Source organism: Hipposideros armiger, unplaced genomic scaffold, assembly GCF_001890085.2.
Source record: "Hipposideros armiger isolate ML-2016 unplaced genomic scaffold, ASM189008v1 scaffold_185, whole genome shotgun sequence".
In the NCBI taxonomy this organism is placed as follows: Eukaryota; Metazoa; Chordata; class Mammalia; order Chiroptera; family Hipposideridae; genus Hipposideros; species Hipposideros armiger.
The window spans coordinates 2,797,588-2,815,798 of NW_017731535.1; the positions used below are offsets into that span (position 1 = coordinate 2,797,588).

Genomic DNA, 18,211 nt, shown 5'->3' on the forward strand with positions numbered 1-18,211 from the left:
CCTCTCTCCCTCCCTCTCTCTCTCTTTCTCTTCTCCCTTCCCCTCCCCTCTTCTCTCCTCTCTCACTGTACTTTAGAACTTCCAGAAAATTCTTTCACTAAAATTAAATGCAGTTTTTCAGATCTGTGAATTGTTTTTCACTGGGTAGTGGATCACTTCCCGTGAGCGCCTCTCAGTGTTTCTCTGCCTGCCTTTTGGTGCTGTGTATCTGTATTTGAACAAGTGCTTTTTCCTTTTAAGGACCAGGGCCCAACATTGAACAGCAATGTTACGATCCTAAGAGTGGTTTTTCTTCCTTCTATGATAGGCATTCTGTAACAGACACCTTGAAATGCTTCACTATGTGCGATGGTGTGAGCAGCATAACGGTGAGAATGTTAGTTTATGTGAACACAGCGGATAATAAGATAAAAGGCTGTACTTTTCCTAAAGCTGTCCATATAATACAATTTCATTGTATTTCTTTTCATTCCTGAGATCTTCATACTTATAACTAAAATGTTAAGATACACGCTTTATGCTTATGTGTCTTCTCATGTCCGATAAACATGATGAAGCCCATGAACCACCCATAAATACCAGCAAACTTTCTGGACCTGCAAACCACGTTCCTCCCACGGTGGCAGTGCTGGGGGACATCGGAGAGCGGGCCTGGAACTCTGGTTGCTTAGCGAGTCAGCCAGTACGAGTCGTAGTGGAAGGTGGAACAGTTCTATCTGGTGCTGGCACTACCATAAGGAGAAATCCACACTGGTCCCGGATGACACGTATAAATGGAGGGCTGTCATTCCTACCGTCCTGTCAACTCCTGCCACGCCCGAGTGAACTGTCTTACGAGCGTTCTTTCTTTAAAAGTCTTTACAAAGTTGACTGTTACAGTTTGTGTATTGCAGCCCCTTTATTTTTTCAAGCTGGTTCCTTTTCCTCCGCATTCACCCAACAGTATATATTTTGTTTTTGTTTTAAATCATTAACTCATGACGGGACCGGTAAGCCTTGTTGTCCTGTTGGAAGGAGAATCCCCAGAGCAGACAGTTGATGGACCGATAGAAGTGCTGAAGTGGCTTTGCTAACCGATCACAGCTGGCTTTTTCCCCCGGGGAGAGGAAAGTCAGTTGAACCTGCACTGGACGGGTTTCGCATTTCTGTAGAGAAGAATTATCGGCATCACCGTCACTTTCCTGCATCCAGCAGAACTGTAAACCAGCTCGAAGACAATGAGAGGCATGAGCCCCGCAAGGAGCAGGTAACCCTGCGGCGTATGTGTGCTGAGCGACCACACAGGTGTCCGCAGAAGGCACCCAGCCATCCTTTGTGCCGTTTAAAAGTGTTTCACAATTTTCCCCTCCAGCCTTGATTCTACAACTAACTTTTTCTTATATTTACTTTATCATATATCTATCCATTTCTCCATCCATCAACCACCTATTTTGTTACTCATTCTAAATAAGTTGCAGATGTCAGGATATGCCATTGTTTTAGCTGCTTCCTTGATTAACCAGGAAAGTTATACTGGGTCTGTTTTCCAATTCCTAACTTATAAGACCATATAAGTAGATATGTTACTCTTAATAATAAAATGGCTCTTTTCATTTCATCACTGAATTTCAGGCCAGGGGCCATTTGTCACACCAGTCTGAGCATGTGCTATCTATCTTGGCACTTGTTAAAACCATGCTCTAGGGAGAGCTGTGGCTTAGCTTTTGTTGCTAGACCTTGTAAATGAACCTTTAATCTTCTAGATTCCTTGTCAGATATCTGCAAGTCACCGATGTAGAAGCACGATATTCTTTTTTGTTTGGATTGTTGGTCTTTTTTTTCCCCTTCTGTATGTTTTTTCTTTTCATTTAGACTTCTATTTTAGGTTTAGGGTTCTTACAAAAACAGTTCTTTTCTCTCCCTTAGCCTGGAACGAGAAGTGCTTTGACACCTCTTGCTGACTGCACAAGCCTCCCTTCACGCAGACCTAACAGCGGTTGTGTTCATGATCCTCTGTTCCTGGGGGATAGTAATAGATAAGATATTAATAAATTATGTGAAATACATTATCTGTGCATGTGTATATAGTGTGTATACTTGTTTCCCATTTTGTATTCATCCATTGATAATAAGTATTTAATAGATATTGTTCTGAGTGCTTACTGTCTGCCAGGTGCTGTTCTAGGTACGTGGGGTGGCGGGTGAGTAGAAAAGCAAACCAAGCTCCCGCCCTCCTGGACTTTATAATTCAGTTTGTAAATGAGGGACAGTCATAGACATAAGCAAGATAAATCAGGTATATGGTGGGATAAATGCTAAAAAGGAGCCGAAAGAAAGAAATGGTGAAGGGCATGCTGTCGTAGGGCGCAGCTTAGACCGGTAGCCTGGAGACATTGTCTCTGGGAAGGTGACCCCTGAGTCAAGACCTAAACTGAGGGCGTGAGCCCCGTGGGTGTCTGAGGACGGAGCAGCACCCGGCAGCAGCAAGTGGCAAGTTCAAAGCCCCAGGGCTGGGCATGTGCTGGCCGTGTTCCCGGGGACTGTGCCTGTGGCGGGGGAGGTGCAGGGCCTTGGACTCAGCGACCTGCGGAGATACCGCTGGAGGCTTAGGGAGCACCAGTGATGTCATCTAACCTGTTCTCACCTGTGTGGAGCGTTGATCTGAAGCCTCAAAGATTTAGCAGGGAGACGATTTTAGGGGCTTGGAAACGAATTCACGTGAGCCGATGGGGTGTTAGGAGTGCAGTTGAGGAGAACTGGTCCGTTTCTGGGTGTGCCTGGAAGGCTGAGTGTATAGGATGCGTAGAGGGGTTGGATTTGGCAGGTGAGAAAAAAATGAAGAGTCGATGATGTCCGTGCTTTTGAGCTGAGCAAGAATGGGGTTGCCGTTCACACACGAAGCTGCGGAAGGAGGGGCTGCGCTGGGGGAGAAGGTCGGTAGTTTGCTGTTTTCTTTTATTGTGATAAAATATGCAAAACAAAATGTGCCCTTTTAACCTTTTTTTTTTTTTTAAGATATTATTGGGAAATTGGGGGAGGGGAACAGACAAGTTGCTGTCCTTTTGTTCTTCAGTCTAGTTGTGGAGGACGTCGCTTCACTGGCCCAAGTTGGCACCATCATTGCGCTCTTCCCGGGCGAGGCAGATCACTCGCCGGTTATTGGACGGCCGCTCACGGCGGCTGCTGGCCGCTCACGATGGTTGCAGTCCACTCACAGTAGCCCATGGCAACCCACTGCCACAGGGGCTGCAGCCTACGCCGCCGCCGGCGACTCACGGCAGCCCAGCTCCAGGTCAAGCTGTTATTCAGCATCTTAGCTGTAGAGGGCAGTGTCACTGGCCCTCATATGTGGGATCCGAACCAGGGCCCTCTGGCGTCCCAAGCCAGTTCTTAACCATCGCGCCACTCGGCCGGCCCTCCGTTTTAACTATTTTTAAATGTATGGTTCAGTGATAGTGTTCAATGTTGTGCAACCATCGCCATATGGATTTCTAAAACGTTTTCCTCACCGGAATAAACTGTGTGCTCATTAAGCAGTACCTCCTCATTTCACACCCCATCCCCAACCTCCAGCAACCGCCAGTCTCCTTCCTGTCTGTGAACTGGCCTATTTACGTAGAACCATACAATACCTGTCCTGCTCTGTCTGGCCTTTTCCACTCCACGTGTTTGGAAGAGTCATCCATGTTGTGTGCATCAGAACTTTATGACTTTCTATGGCTGAATAACACTATCCCACTGTATGTATACACCAGGTTTATTTGATCCATCATCTCAGTGGACACTTAGAGTATTTCCACCTCTGTCTGCTGTGGATAATGCTGCTATGAAAAGTCTCATACAGGTGTCCGAGTCCCTGCTTTCAATGTTTTCTCTGTCATACACCTAGGATTTGCTGGGTATTTGGTAATTCTGTTTACATTTTTGAGGAACCACCAGCGTTTTCTACAATGGCTGCATCCAGCCAGCACTGTACCAGGCCTCCAGCTTGTCCACAGCCGCACCAACACTTGTTATTTTCCGTGTTTCTCCCTATAGCCAACCTCGGAGGCATGAAGTGGTATCGCACTGAGTTTTTGGATTGATTTTCCCTAATGACTAGTGATGTAGAATATCTTTTCATGTGTTGATTGTCCATTTGTTTTTCTTCTTTGGAGAGATGTCTATCTTTCCATTTTTCCTTTCTTTTGTTGTTGTTGAGTCGTTGGAGTTTATATATTCTGCATATTAAATCCTTACCAGATATATGATGGGCAAATATTTACTCCCATTCTGTGGACTACCTTTTTACTCTCTTGATAGCATTCTTTGATGCATAAATATTGATGCGTAATTTTTTTTTTAATTTTGATGATGTCCAGTTTATTTTTTCTTTTTTGCCTGTGCTTTTTAGCGCCATGTTAAAGGAACCATTGCCAAATCTAGTGTCATGAAGATTTTCCCCTATATTTTCTTCTAAGAGTTTTATAGCTTTAGCTTTTAAATATAGGTCTTTTATTCATTTTGAGTTAATTTTTGTGTTTAGTGTAAAAGTCCAACTTCCTTCTGTTGTATGTGGACACCAGTTTTTCCAACACCATTTGTCAAAGAGACTATTCTTTACCGATGAATGGTCTTGGCACCCTCATCAAATGTTAATGATCATAGATGTGAGACTTTATTTATGGACTTTTAGTTCTATACTATTATCTATTTTCATGTCAGTTCCATATAGTTTTGATTACTGTCGCTTCATAGTAAGTTTTGAAATCGGGAAGTATGAGATCTTCTACTTCGTGGTTCTTTTGCAAGATTGTTTTGATTATTTGGGTTCCCTTGGAATTCCATTATAAAATTAAGGATGGATTTTTTTCATTTCCACAAATATTTTTGATAAAAATTGCATTGAGTCTGCTTTAGATAGTATTTACATCTTAACACTATTGTCTTATAATGCATGAACACAGAATATCTTTTTGTTTATTTAGGTCTTCTTTAATTTCTTCCATCAATGTTTTTTACTTTTCAGTGTACAAGTCTTCTGTTCCCTTTATTAACTTTATTGCTAAGTTGTATTCTTTTTGATGCTATTATAAATGAAATTGTTTCTTCCTTTCCTTTCCTGATTGTTCATTACTGATATATGGAAATATAACTGATTTTTGCATGTTAATTTTGTGTCCTGTAACTTTGCTGAATTCGTTTATTCTAACAGTTTTTCAGGGTTGTTTAGGGTTTTCTGCATACACAATCATCTCATTGTGAATAGGGATATTTTACTTCTTCCTTTCCAATTTGGAAGTCTTTTATTTCTTTTTCTTGCTTAATTGACTGACTAGAACAGTCTCTTAGTTTTGGATGTGTGGAATTTGAGAGCCTTATTAGACTTCCAAATGGAGATTTCAAGCAGGCAGTAGGAAATTTCAGTGTGGATGTCAGGAAGTAGGTCAGTGCTAGGAAATCGGGACTTGTCAGCGTGTGGCTGGTGCATAAGCCACAAGGCAGTGGGAGGAGTCACAGGGAGTGAGTCTAGGTAAGGAAGGGAAGAGGCGCAGGGCGAAGTCGTGGAGAAGAAGCCCAGCCTCGTGGAGGGCAGGTCGAAGGCCGGAAAACCTCCTTTCCCACTCTCCTGCAGGCCTTGGCCCCCGACTTGGGGTGCTTCCCGCTGACTTCTTTTGGGTGGTTCCACAGGAGACAGTGGACACCATGGAAGGCGCTGCCCTTGCATCTCACGGGGGGCTGTCCCCTCACTGGACCAGCCTAGTTTTCCTTCAAGGCTGCCCTTGAGCGGGACTGGGTTTCAGCCAGAATCTTACTCGATGATTAGAGCCTCCCACGGAAAGGCCTTGTCTCCAGGCTCTGCCCAGGGAGCTGTGCTCCAGCTGTTCCACGTGCGTCTGAGGCAGATGAGCGCGAACAGCAGACCCTTCGGAGGGGTGACTGAAAAGCCGGCAGTGGTCATCGCTCCCTGGCTCATCCGCCGCCTCCCCAAGCTCGTCCTCGACTATCCCTCCGTGCTCCCCCCTCCACCTTGCCCAGATGTGCACATACGTGTAGCACACGGGCCCCTCCCTTCCACACACGTGTCCACCTGGGTCCTGTGAACGTCTTTCTCTTCCTCCTCCTCATTGATTCACACGGACCATTCAAGACATGAGCAGCTGTGCATTGGTTCATGGTTATACTGTGTGGTTGTTTGCATTTGAAGTGCATCAGATGAGCCACAAAAGCATATGAATAATGTGAGTCTGTTTTTATTTTCTTTAAAAAATTATATATACCCATACTCCCATAGAAAGAACATTTGGTGGATTATATACCACATTATTAAACAGTAGTCGTGTCTTGCTGGTGGAATTATAGGGGAATTTACATGTGTAATGAAATATTTCCAAAGCCTTTAACTTTTTTGCCATAAGCATGCTTTTCTTATGTAAGTATAAAAGAGTATTTAAGGGCCGGCCGAGTGGCTCAGCTGGTTAAGAGCTCACTCAAGAGTGTGAGCTCTGAGCAACAGCGGTTCAATTCCCAGCCCGAGCTGAGCTGCCAACAGGTGGCAGGATGGCTCAGCTAAAAAAAAGAAAGAGTATTTAACCCTCCATCAGGTGCAACTGATCTCACAGATTCATTGCACACAAATTTTCAAATATCTAACAGTTAATTTAAGTATCGCGACTCATCGCTACCGTGTCTTCCCCCTCTACCGTAACCTATCGCCAGTCGTGTTTGTGACTTAGTACAGTAAAGACGGATTTCATAGCGGCGTCTTTGTGTGCAAGGAAGCTGTGAGATCAGTTGTGTCCGACAGAGGGTTAAAAACTTTAGTTAAAAAAGAAAAAAACTTTACAATTCAATTAGCAGCAGATGCCAACACATGGATAAGCAGTCCCTTCATCTGCTAGTGTTTGTGAGGGTTTAAGGAACTTGACTGATCCTCTCACCAGAGGCAGGAGCATTCTGTGTAAGTTTGTGTGGGACAGTAATACAGCACCGGGAAGTCTTAGGGAAGATGGTTGCCCGGCCTGCGAAAGGACTCCTTTCCCCGCCTCTCCTCCCTGGAAGCCCTTCAGCAGGATGGCACATGGGCAGGCCTGCCAGCTAACACAACGGACTTCCAGAGGGAACGGTGTTGTTGTTTTTTCCTCTGCTACCTCGTGTCCTGAATTAATTCAGATTGGATTGGGGATATCTGAGTTTCTGTCTCTTGGGCTGTTTTTTTTCCAGGAATATAAAGGTTTTTTTCTTTGATATATGCTTAAATGTTTATTTTTAAGTGATGGAACTTTTCAAAAAATGTGTTGAAGTTTATTTCTATGGGGAAAAAATGTTTTTGTATTTTGACTGTTTTTTGTTCCTTCTCTTTTGAAACCTCTAGCCAACAAGAACATTAGTCATGACGAGCATGCCAACTGAGTAAGTACTCATTGTTTTGATAACTTCCTCTCAATATAAAATTTTCGCCTTTCTTTCATGTACTAGAAGGGTGTGCTTTTAGGCCATTCATAGGTCGGTACTGTATCACTCTTACTCTCTGTGGTGAAAATCTGAGTTAGAACATCACTGGAAATGAAAAAGGTGGTTAAAAGACCATAAGCAGTTTAGCGTGAAGACTCCGTGAGCTGTGGGGCCAGCACCGAGAGGTTCTCTAGTAGCTTCTCTCCCTCCTGCTAGCTAACGTGCTAACCTGGTGGCTTTGTGTGTCCACCACCCCCAGGCTATTCATGTTCAGTAAATGGAGCATGGCTGCCTGAGACATTCCCCCTAGAGTCTTAAACGCTGTGGTGGGAAGCTTCCTTCAACTGTGCTACAACAGCCGTGCACGCATTTGTGCAGAGTTCACAGCTTGCTGGCATGCTGTTATCGTCTTCCTTAAACATCTGACACAGTAAAGCACATCCAGTAAAAATATGGCACTATAGTCTTTGTAACAGATTTTGGAGTTCCTGTTTAAAGGGGAAAACCATGTTTCTTTATATCAATGGAAGGTTTTCAGGTTTTCAGATATTCATCCAAACATTGGACATTTCAGTGAAAAACAGGCTACAGAAAGAGTGCATCTCTAACACGCTGTCAGTAACAGGACCCTTTTCCTACCCGTGGCAGGAAACTGAAAGGATTGGTAATTCAAACACCGTACATTCGCTAGTGAAAAAGGGTGTGCTCACAATTTGTGTTAATGGCTTCTAAATATATTGAACACTCTCAGTAGTATACAGAAATGGATATTGAGTATGGCTGTCATGTTTTTAAAAGTCTATATTTTTCCCCAAATACAATGACATTAACAGCTAGCTATTTTCTCAAAGGTTTGAAAATCAAGCTTCTCATGTGGGCCATATTCTCTCTTTGTTTTCCCCACATATACTTGTGTGAAGTTAAGAATAAGAGCTGGGATTCTTTTTTGGTTTTGGTGGCAAAATCATGCTGAAAGACGGAGGGTGGCTTTGCTGGCCGTTTTTGTAACACAGGTTCACCACGGGAACGTCACAAGCCAATAATAGCGTACACGACAGTGTCTCTTAATAAGCCAATGAAGAAATGAGGTGCTCCCAAACAACGGTAGGTGTAATCGCATTATTGTTCCAGACTAGGGGAGATGAAAGGAAGGAAGCTCAAGTCAGCTGAGCTGGACCTTTTATAGGAGGAGGCCCTGGAGAGAGAGGCCCTAACCAACCACGAGCTGCCCCAGCTGCCAGTGCGGAAAGGAAGGCCCTTGCTGCCGCAGCACGTCCCAGGAACGATGGCTTCGGTGCTGGCGGCAGGCTGGCTGCTCCGAGGGTTATCACTGCGGGGACCCATGCACAGCTGTGCCACTGCCCCCCGAGGAGCGCCTCGCCCAGGCAGGTGCTGAGGCCCCACCTTTTCCAGAGACAGATACTCGGTTTAGCACCGCTGCCGACTCAAGCATCACCTTGGCCTCAGCAGGACCGCGTGTCTCAGGCTGTTTAAGTCTGCAAAGTTTGCCTCACCCAGATGGAAACTGTCGGCAGGCCCCACAGTCGCTCAGTGTTCCGAGTGGAAATGTCCCCCTGCCATAGATGCTTCTCCACGTGGCGTTCCCGATAGGCCCCACCCAGCAGGGCCCCTCGGCCGCTGAGCTGCTGACTGCGCATCGCCAACAGCCGAGATAACATCCTGGCACGACTTGTTGCATCCTTACATCAAGACAACTTGACTTCTAAAAACAACTTTTTTTTTGTCTTGGTCACAAACAAGTGGATTTGAAATCATATCAAACCAATACACGGCATGTTCTGATGCCATATTAATTAGCCATGTTTTGAAAAGACACTTGATTATCAGCACTTCCAAGCCAATAGCTGCCCGACTTGGAACGAGGAATGTCAGACACGCATGAGCGAGGGGTTCTGTGGAGTGTCTGCTTTAGAGGTTTTCGCTTCTTTTTGCGCTTGTTTTCTTTGCTTCCCCTCACCCCCCAAATTTAATATTTTCCACAGCCCCAGTCAGCACAGTTCCTCTGGTTGAAGTGGTGATGGGACCTGGGTCTCAACCCATTTATCTTCTCTCCCCTAGGGACCGCTAAGAATTTAAAACTGTGACACAGGTCACCCTTTTCATTTTACGGATAAATAAACAGATCTTGCAGTTGACATACCCAAGATCACGAGTGATAAGACTAAGAAAAGCCATAGTGTGGCAGGGGGGTTGTCAGGGACGGTCGGTGCGAGCATGGAGAGGAACAGCCCCTCTCCCTTTGTCGTGAAGTTTTTGGAGAGGGGAGAAATTTATTTCTTAACTCATCGTGTGTGTAACAGCGTGGCTTAGAAAACCCTATACATCCTTTGTATTTCTTGGGGAATTTCCAAAACTTGCCGGGAGAGAGAGGAAAAAACAGTGTATCAGAACTAAAGGATTAGAAAGGTGATTGTAGAAGGAAGAGAGGACAAATGGAGAGTTGTTTGGTAGAGAAGTCAGGCAGGAAGAATACATATATGTATATATTTTAATGGTACTTAAGGCATTCATGGGATGACAGACCAGAAGGGAAACAGCGATGAGCTTTGTGAAAATCAGGAGCCTGTCAGTTTTGCACTCAGACTTGATCTGATGATTTAATGAAAAGGGTCTTTTCCCTCCTCTTAGTAGAAAAACTGTGTTTGACACTCAATAGATATGATATTTTCCAAATAAAATATGCAAGTGAGGAGCTTAGTCCTGACCATATACAGACTGGTTCTCATGGGCCTGAAACCGAAATACCTGCAGTGGTGGGAGAGGCGCTGGGCTGGCGCCAGGGTCCGGCTCCTGGTGCTGGCTGCGTGGCGGCGCCAACTACAGCCTCGGCCTCCGTCTGCTCAGCCACCGAAATAGACAGTTGAAGTTGAGATCCGGAGTTGTTTTATTTTCCCACATTTCACGTTATGGATAAAGACATTAAGACATGAACACGTAGCCAAAATCAATGTGAAATTGTAGCTTTCTAGGTTTTTTGGTTTTGGGGTGTGTGTGTGCGCGCGCATGTGCGTGCACGGTGTGCGCGCTCACCTTGATGTTCACATTGCAGGAAACCTTTATTTGATTTTTTTTTTTCTATGTGACAGAAAGCAGGACATCGTCATCCGGGTTGTGGACAAACTGAAAGGCTTCTCACTGGCCCCTGACGTGTGCGACACCACCACTCACGTGCTGGCCGGGAAGCCCGCGCGCACGCTGAAGGTGCTGCTGGGCGTCGCGCGCGGCTGCTGGGTCCTGTCCTACGAGTGGGTAAGCCCGTGTTCCAGCGGCAGATACTAACCCTCGAGGCGTTTCGGTAAATCGGGTCACCGCGAGGTGGCGACACCCCAGCCATGCCTGTGCACATCCTTGTTTGTTCACATGCTTTTCTTGGGCCGTGAGTGCGTTCTCGCCTTGAAGTCCCCTTCTCTGGTCACCTGCAGCCGCTGCTGACCCCTCCGGACATGCAGCGCAGGGAGCACCTAGAGTACGGGGAAGATGACCCCTCAGCCTTAGGCAGAGATCAGATTAGGGCAGACTTGGAAGGAAAACGCAAAATGCATGTTCTCACAGTCAAATGCACTTTCTTCTGTGTTTCACTGAGAAATAATGTGACCTATGTTAGTGATGGTTTAAAAAGCCAAAGGAATTCAGTGATTGTTTGTACAGATGGATTTACTTAGGATGAAACATGTTCATTTAATCCCATTTGGATATGTTTTATCTTACGGATATTTATCTGTAACATTACTTGCCCTTATTTCTGTGCATTAAAGGTAGTTTATTATTTTTTTTAAAAAGCATTGTTTTTATTATTCCTAAAGCTTGAAATTGTTTGTTACTCTTTCTGTTTTTGCTTTGCTCCTCTACCTCTGGTCACTCCGAAGCATTGCACTTGGATGAGAGCTGGTGTCATTCGTTACTTGTGTTACTATTTTGCATCTGCTGAGTGTCTACGCTTTCCTCCTCCCCCTAAGAATGTATTAGATCAATATCGTGTTGATTGAAGCCAATAGTATTACAATATACAGGGAAACTACAGATACATTTTTAAGAAAGGCCGTGGTCTCTTTCCCATGTCACGATTTAACCCTACAGCTCTCTGGTACCAGAGGTTTAAGACATTAGTTCTTAAAGTTGTGAAATGGAAAAGGTTGAAGTTTCCTCAGAAAGTTCTATTTGCATTGGTGGCAACGGGGGATTACCTCACCGAACCATGGATTGGTACTGACCGCATTTACTTGCATGACATGGCATTTCTAATTCCATCTTCCAGCAGTGAAGACCCTGTTTTCTCGCACCACTTCACAGTGTATCTTCCTCAGTCACCTCTCCCTCCCCCCCATGTCCCAGAGGAAAAATGTTATTTCCCTTTTGTGGAGATACGTATCTGTGCTTGATTCTGTGCCCACCCTGTTCTGGGACTCTGAGCAGGCCAGACAGGGCAGACATGCGGATGCGCTGCCGTCGGGAGGCCTGCACATTTCTGCCAATGCATCGCAGCGTCCTCCCGCTAGACGCAGGGCCACTGACAGGAGCTCTGTGTGGGACTAGCCACCACATGTGAGAAAGGCGGGAAGCAAAGCATGTTGTTTAATCAACGCCCAGGGTGCAGACAGGACTCCCCACTTGGACCTTCCTGCCTGGAGGGAGGAGCCTGAGTCACTCCGTCACGTAAGTGACTGAATACAGTGTAAGTACAGTAAGACAAGAAGAGGAGATAAAAGGCATTCAATTTAGAGAGGAAGAAATGAAACCTCTCTATTTATAGATAATGTGATCGTCTATGTAGACAGTTTCAAGAAATCTCCCAAAAGATCTTGGAACTAATTAATGAGTTCAGCAAAATGTCAGGATACAATCATATCAGGTCAACATTGGCATGTTTAAGTATAAAACTAACCTAATATGCATAGTATCTGTAATGCCCAAAACTGCAAAACACTGATTAAAAAAAAAAAAATGAAAGAACTCAATAAATGGAGAGACACAGTGTTCATGGATTGGAAGACCCCATTGTAGTTAACATGTCACTGCTTCCCAAAATGATCTGTAGATTTAACACATCCTGAAGAATCATTGAAAGATGCAGGAGAGCTGATTCTAAGATGTATATGTAGAGAAAAAGGAACTGACATAGCTAAAACAACTTTGAAAGAGAAGAGCAGAGTTGGAGGACTAAACACTAGCACATTTTAAGGTAGTCTTTATCGGGGCAACGTGCTATTAACAGGAGGACGGACATAATGGGACAAAACGGAGACTGCAGAAAGGGACCCACTCAGACAGGGTCCACTGGTTTTGACAAAGGTGCAAAGCAATTCAGTGGAGAAAGGACAGCCTTTTCAACAAATGGTGCTGGAGAAATAGGACATCTGTATGAAAAAAACAAAACAAAAACAAAACACCTGTACCTCAGGGCTGGCCGAGTGGCTCAGTTGGTTAAGAGCTTGCTCAAGACTGCGAACTCTGAGCAACAGGGTCGCTGATTCGATTCCCAGCCCGAGCTGAGCTGCTGCTGAGCTGCCAACAGGTGGCAGGATGGCTCAGCTAAAAAAAAAAAACCTGTACCTCACGCTCTATACAGAAATTGCACCAACATGGACCATAGACTAAAACGTAACATGATAAAACTCTTGGAAGTAAGTCTGGGAGAAAAATCTTCATGACCTTGGTTTAGACAAAGAGTTCTTAGATACAATGCCAAAAGCATGATGTGTAAGAGAAAAAAATTACCACCTTACAATTCATCAAAATGAAAAGTGTTTGCTCTGTGAAGAACATTAGAAAGAGACTAGGCGGATACATCTGCAGATCTCATACGACAAAGGACTTATAGCCAGAGTATATTAAGAACTCACTCTCAAGACTCAAAAATAAGAAAACAAACCCAAGCAAAAATCTACCAAAAATATTTTTGAACACTTTAAGAGGAACAGATGGCAAATAAGCACCTGAAAAAATGCTCTGCATCCTTAAGTCTGATGTAAATGCTCAGTGAGATGCCGCCACATGCCAAGAAGAAAGGCTGAGTTATCAAATAGGTTGTCGATTGACAATCCTCCAGCAAGGATGCCCAGTGCCATGTGGCTGCTGGGACTGGAAAAGCGTGCGTCCACTCTGCAAAACTCTTTGGAAGACAGTGTGAAATCAAATGGGTGCTTCACAGCTCACCCAGCAACCCCTCTCCGAGGTTTTTGCCTAGGAGAAATAAAGGCAGATGCTCACCCTCAGGGCTGTACATGAATGTTTGTAGAAGCTTTGCTAATAGTAATCCCTCAAACCTAGAAACAACACAAACGTCCCTGAGCACGTGAATGGATAAACAAGCTGGTCCATCCACACAACGGAAACCTGCTCAGTAACGGGGAGCAGCGATGACGCCTGCCGCCCTCGGATGGATCTGTCTTGCCTGGCAGACTGCCTGGTAACCAGCTGGCTGCGAGCAGACGGTCCTGGTCCCCCAGGAGGGTAGCCCCCATCTCCCCCAGATCCTGAGGCCTCCCAGGGTTGGGCTGGCGTTCCCAGACGGCACCTGTAAGGGGTCCTCCAGGTCCAGACTGGGAGGGCCCGACTGCTACAATGAGGGCAGAAGCCCTAAGGCAGGAACGGGGAATCTGAGAAGGAGCAAGAAGGCTGTATCGGGCCGCCGAGAGAGACAGTAGTAGAAGATGAGACGAGAGAGCCAGGCCCTGAAGGGAGCCGGGGCCGCGGCGAAGCACCTGATGATATTTCTTGTGTGTGATGAGCCATCAGACACTTTCTGTTGGGGGCGATGTGACCTGACTTGTGTGCCTCAAAGGATGGCGGGCGCTGCCTGGAGCGCCCACTGAGAGGGAGCAGGACTGGAGCCCGGCGAGCTGCCGTGGGCTGTCGCCTGGGCACTCCACCGGGGGAGCTGCCACCTGGACTGGGAGGCAGGAGGGGAGAGGCGGTGAGATGCACTCGGGGTTGGGCCGCGTTGTGAGGGCCAGTCCAGCGACTTGCTCACGGATGGGCTGCAGGTGGAGAGGGTGAGGAAGGTGGGGAGAATCCTTGGGCTGTAGATTTGAACAACTGTATAGAAGTTGGGGAGAAGATGACTCAGCCAAGACCCATATGGCTTAAGAGGGATAGGCTGTGGCGGGGTTCCCTCTCCTCACATGCACTAAGACAGACGTCATGAAGCCAGGACAAGACACCCAGGACAAAAACGTGGCCGAAACACATGGTCCATCCCAGGAACAAACCAGGCACAGGATGTCACCTGATCCGTGAGTCTGGTGTGAGGGACACTGCTGGTTTGACACAGCGGCCTCTACTCCCTGTGGCTCCCACTAGCTGAGCACTGTCACCCGTGGGACCTTTGTCAAATAGTCAACCAGCCTGGCCAAAGTGACATCACCTTGAATAATTTCTTCTAAAAGGCCCATAGTGTTGTATTAGGTTCCTCTGGCTGGTATAACAAATAACTACACATTTTGTGGCTTACAAACAGCCATAGGGCCGGCCGAGTGGCTCGTTGGTTAAGAGTTGGCTTGGGAGCGCGAGCTCTGAGCAGCAGGGTCACTGGTTCGGATCCCACATGGGCCAGTGACGCTGCGCCCTCCACGGCTCGACCTGGGGCTGGGCTGCTGTGAGTCACCGGCAATGGCGTAGGCTGCAGTGGACTGCGGTAAGCTACCGTAGATGGCCAGCAGCCAGCGTGAGCCTCCATGAGCGTCTGTCCAGTGGCCAGAGACCGACTACCTCACCCGGGAAGAGTGCAATGATCACAATACCAACAAGGGCCAGTGAAGCAACGTCCTCCACAACTAGACTGAAGAACAAAAGGACAGCAACTTGTCTGTTCCACTTCCCCAGTTCCCCAACGCTGTTCCCCTGCCCCAATTCCCTAATAAAATCTTAAAAAAGCAAAAGAAAAAAGAAGATAGTGGCTAGGAACTGAGTCCAGAACTTAGTCCTTGGATTGAAAGTAGGTCATTAAAAACAAACAAAAAACAACCAACAGGTTTCAAAAGTCCAAAATAGGTTTCAGTGACCTCAAGTGAAGGTGTTGTCAGGGCCGCGTTCCTCCCAGAGGCTCCAGGGAGAACTCCTTTCCTGCGTTTCCAGGCTGCCTGCATCCCCTGGCTCGTGGCCCTTTTCAGCAGTCACGTCGCTCTGACTTCTGTGTCCATTGTCACATCTCCTGTAATGTGCTGCCTCCATCTTTCACTTATTAGGACCCTCGTGCTCTCATTGGTCCCACCTGGATAACCCAAGCTATCTCCCCATCTTGAGGCCCTTCAATTCATCACATCTCTAAAGTCACGGAAGGTAACATATTCACAGATTCTAGCTGTGGACACCTTTGGGGGGCCACAAATACGGCTCCCACAAATAAAAAGGCATTAATGCCATAAGCACCATATAGCATGGTTCATTGTGTCCCAGGTTGATGACTTAAACAGTTTAAATTCTGTAACGATACACTTTCAAAAACTTCGGAAATACACACAGGGAAGACGGCCATGTGCAGAGGCAGAGCTTGGAAGGATGTGTCTACAAGCCAAGAATCGCCAAGGATCCCCCACAGCCCCCAGGAGCTGGGAGAGGGGCCTGGACCAGACTCGTTCTCAGAGCCACCGAAAGGAGCCACTCTGCCAACTCGGGGGTTTGGTACTTCAGTCGTCAGAACTGGCTTTGCTGGTAGTAAGCAACAAGAAGGACCGTGGATTAACAGAATATGAAGAAAAAAATTCCAGAAGAAATGCTTATAAAAAGAATAATATAGATTGCCTTTGGTCTCCAACCATTCGAAACAGTTCATGCTCCTTCATGATGAAGGATCACTGGGCAGAGCTGTCAGGGAGCTAGTCCAACCAACACAGCAGGGCCAGCTGTGTGGACCTCCAGGAGGAGCGGAGGCAGGGCTGACAGAGCTGCAATGGTACTGAAGTCTGAATCCTTCCTCAATTTTAATGCTAGCATGGCAGTGCATAAAGGCATTCAAATTACTATCTTTAAGTAACACATTTTATATACCATTATAGTGATTTTATTTAATGTATTTTTTTAAAGGCTTGAGGCTTTTATTTTTTCTTTAAAAATTTTTCAATTACAGTTGACATTTAAAATTAATTTTGGTATGCACTATAGTGGTTAGACATTTATATAACTTAGGCAGTGATACCCCTATAAGTCTAGTACCCACCTGGCACCATACATAGTTATTACAATATTATTGACTATATTCTCTATGCTGTACTTTACATCTCTGATTGTTTTGTGACTACCAATTTGTACTTCTTAATCCCATCACTTTTTTCACCCAGCCCCCAACCTCCCTCACTCCCATCTGGAGACCATCAGTTTTTTTTCTCTGTATCAGAGTCTGTTTTGTTTGTTCATTTATTTTGTTCTTTAGATTCCAAATATAAGTGAGATCATATGGTGTTCGTCCTTCTCTGTCTGACTTATTTCACTTAGCATAATACCCTCTAGGTACCAGTGTAATGATTTTTAAATGATAGTAAAGCCTTATCATTTAATATTACTTTTCTCTTAATCAGCCACTAATTAAGTCACAGTTCTATAAACTGTGACCTGAGACAGGTTTATGTTTTATTTATTTGTATCTAATATATTGAACACCTTCTTGTAGGAAGACAGAAATCAATTAAAGAGCTATTTAGAGATTAAGAACAGAATGAAAACATAGTTACTATTTAAATAATTACACTAAAAACACATCCATACACATATGTAAAGTGTATGTTCTGTTTAGAGGTCCCCGTGTATTCCCATTACATTACTATCCTCATTTACGATGTCCAAACTGACAGTGCATTTACATCAAGATAATTTTGAAAAAGAGGATCCTCAAAGCTTTAACAAGATCCAGGCTTCCGATGTTTTAAAAGTTAGTAAGATAATGATATGAAATAACAAAAAAGAAAAATTCAGTAGAGGAGAGTTGGGTGTCGAGCTACGTGGTCAGTCCAGATCTGGGGTTTCGCGCACTGAAAGCTAAGCTCCATCCACACGTAAAACAAGTGGGGCGCCCCTTGGCGGGACTGTGTGGGTGCTGGGAAGTCTCTAGCCAGGCAGCCACAGTGCCGTGCCCCATCTCACCTGGCCGCGGCTCCCTCCTTTGTGACAGCACCACCATCATAGGCTTGTGTGAAGTCGGAGAGTTAAACATGCAGAGTATCCAGAACAGTGACTGGGGAAAGGAGGAACTTCATAAACATTCATTCGACTTCCAACAGAAATCACGTCTTAACTTCCCCCCAAAGAGCTATAAAAGCATCAGTCACTATCCACTGTCACCGTAGTTTCATTGCAGGCAGAGAATACATTTGCCCTAAAATTGAAAAAAGATACTTTTGCTCTAGACCAGTGATGCCTTCGCATGGACCATCCCAGTGGTGCTGGCAGTGGGGTGCCCATGACAGCTCATGAATCAGTGGGGTCTGACTGATCCGGGGTGGGAGGAGTGGGAAAGCAGCATGATGACCACGTGGGGTGGTCTGGGTAGGCAGCAGGAAGAATGCCCTCCTGTGCCCTGGGAGGTGCCTGAGAAAAGCCCAGTCCTCATCTGGCCGTATTTCAGTGTGACTTGAAACACCCCTTCTCCAACGCCCCCTAGGACTGATTTTCCTATATTTCAACCTTCTCTAAAACTATCAGAGCACTGTTCCTGCAAGTGAGCTCTCAGATTTTAAGAATAATAGTGTTGGGATTTGTGTCTTTCTGTGAAAACAGCTGGAGCCGTTGCCTTACCAATGGTGTCTGAACACTAGTCCTGGGAAATGGAAAAGCACTGCGTGTCCTG

General features: G+C 45.6%; 1 protein-coding gene across 1 annotated transcript in view; it reads left to right on the forward strand.

Annotated features, from left to right (window-relative positions):
• MCPH1 (microcephalin 1) overlaps nt 1-18,211 on the forward strand; it is a 222,558-nt gene that overhangs the window by 66,369 nt on the left and 137,978 nt on the right. Inside the window, 2 exon segments of the mRNA XM_019652697.1 lie at nt 7,334-7,371; nt 10,521-10,683. Coding sequence (XP_019508242.1) covers nt 7,334-7,371; nt 10,521-10,683 — 201 coding nt within the window.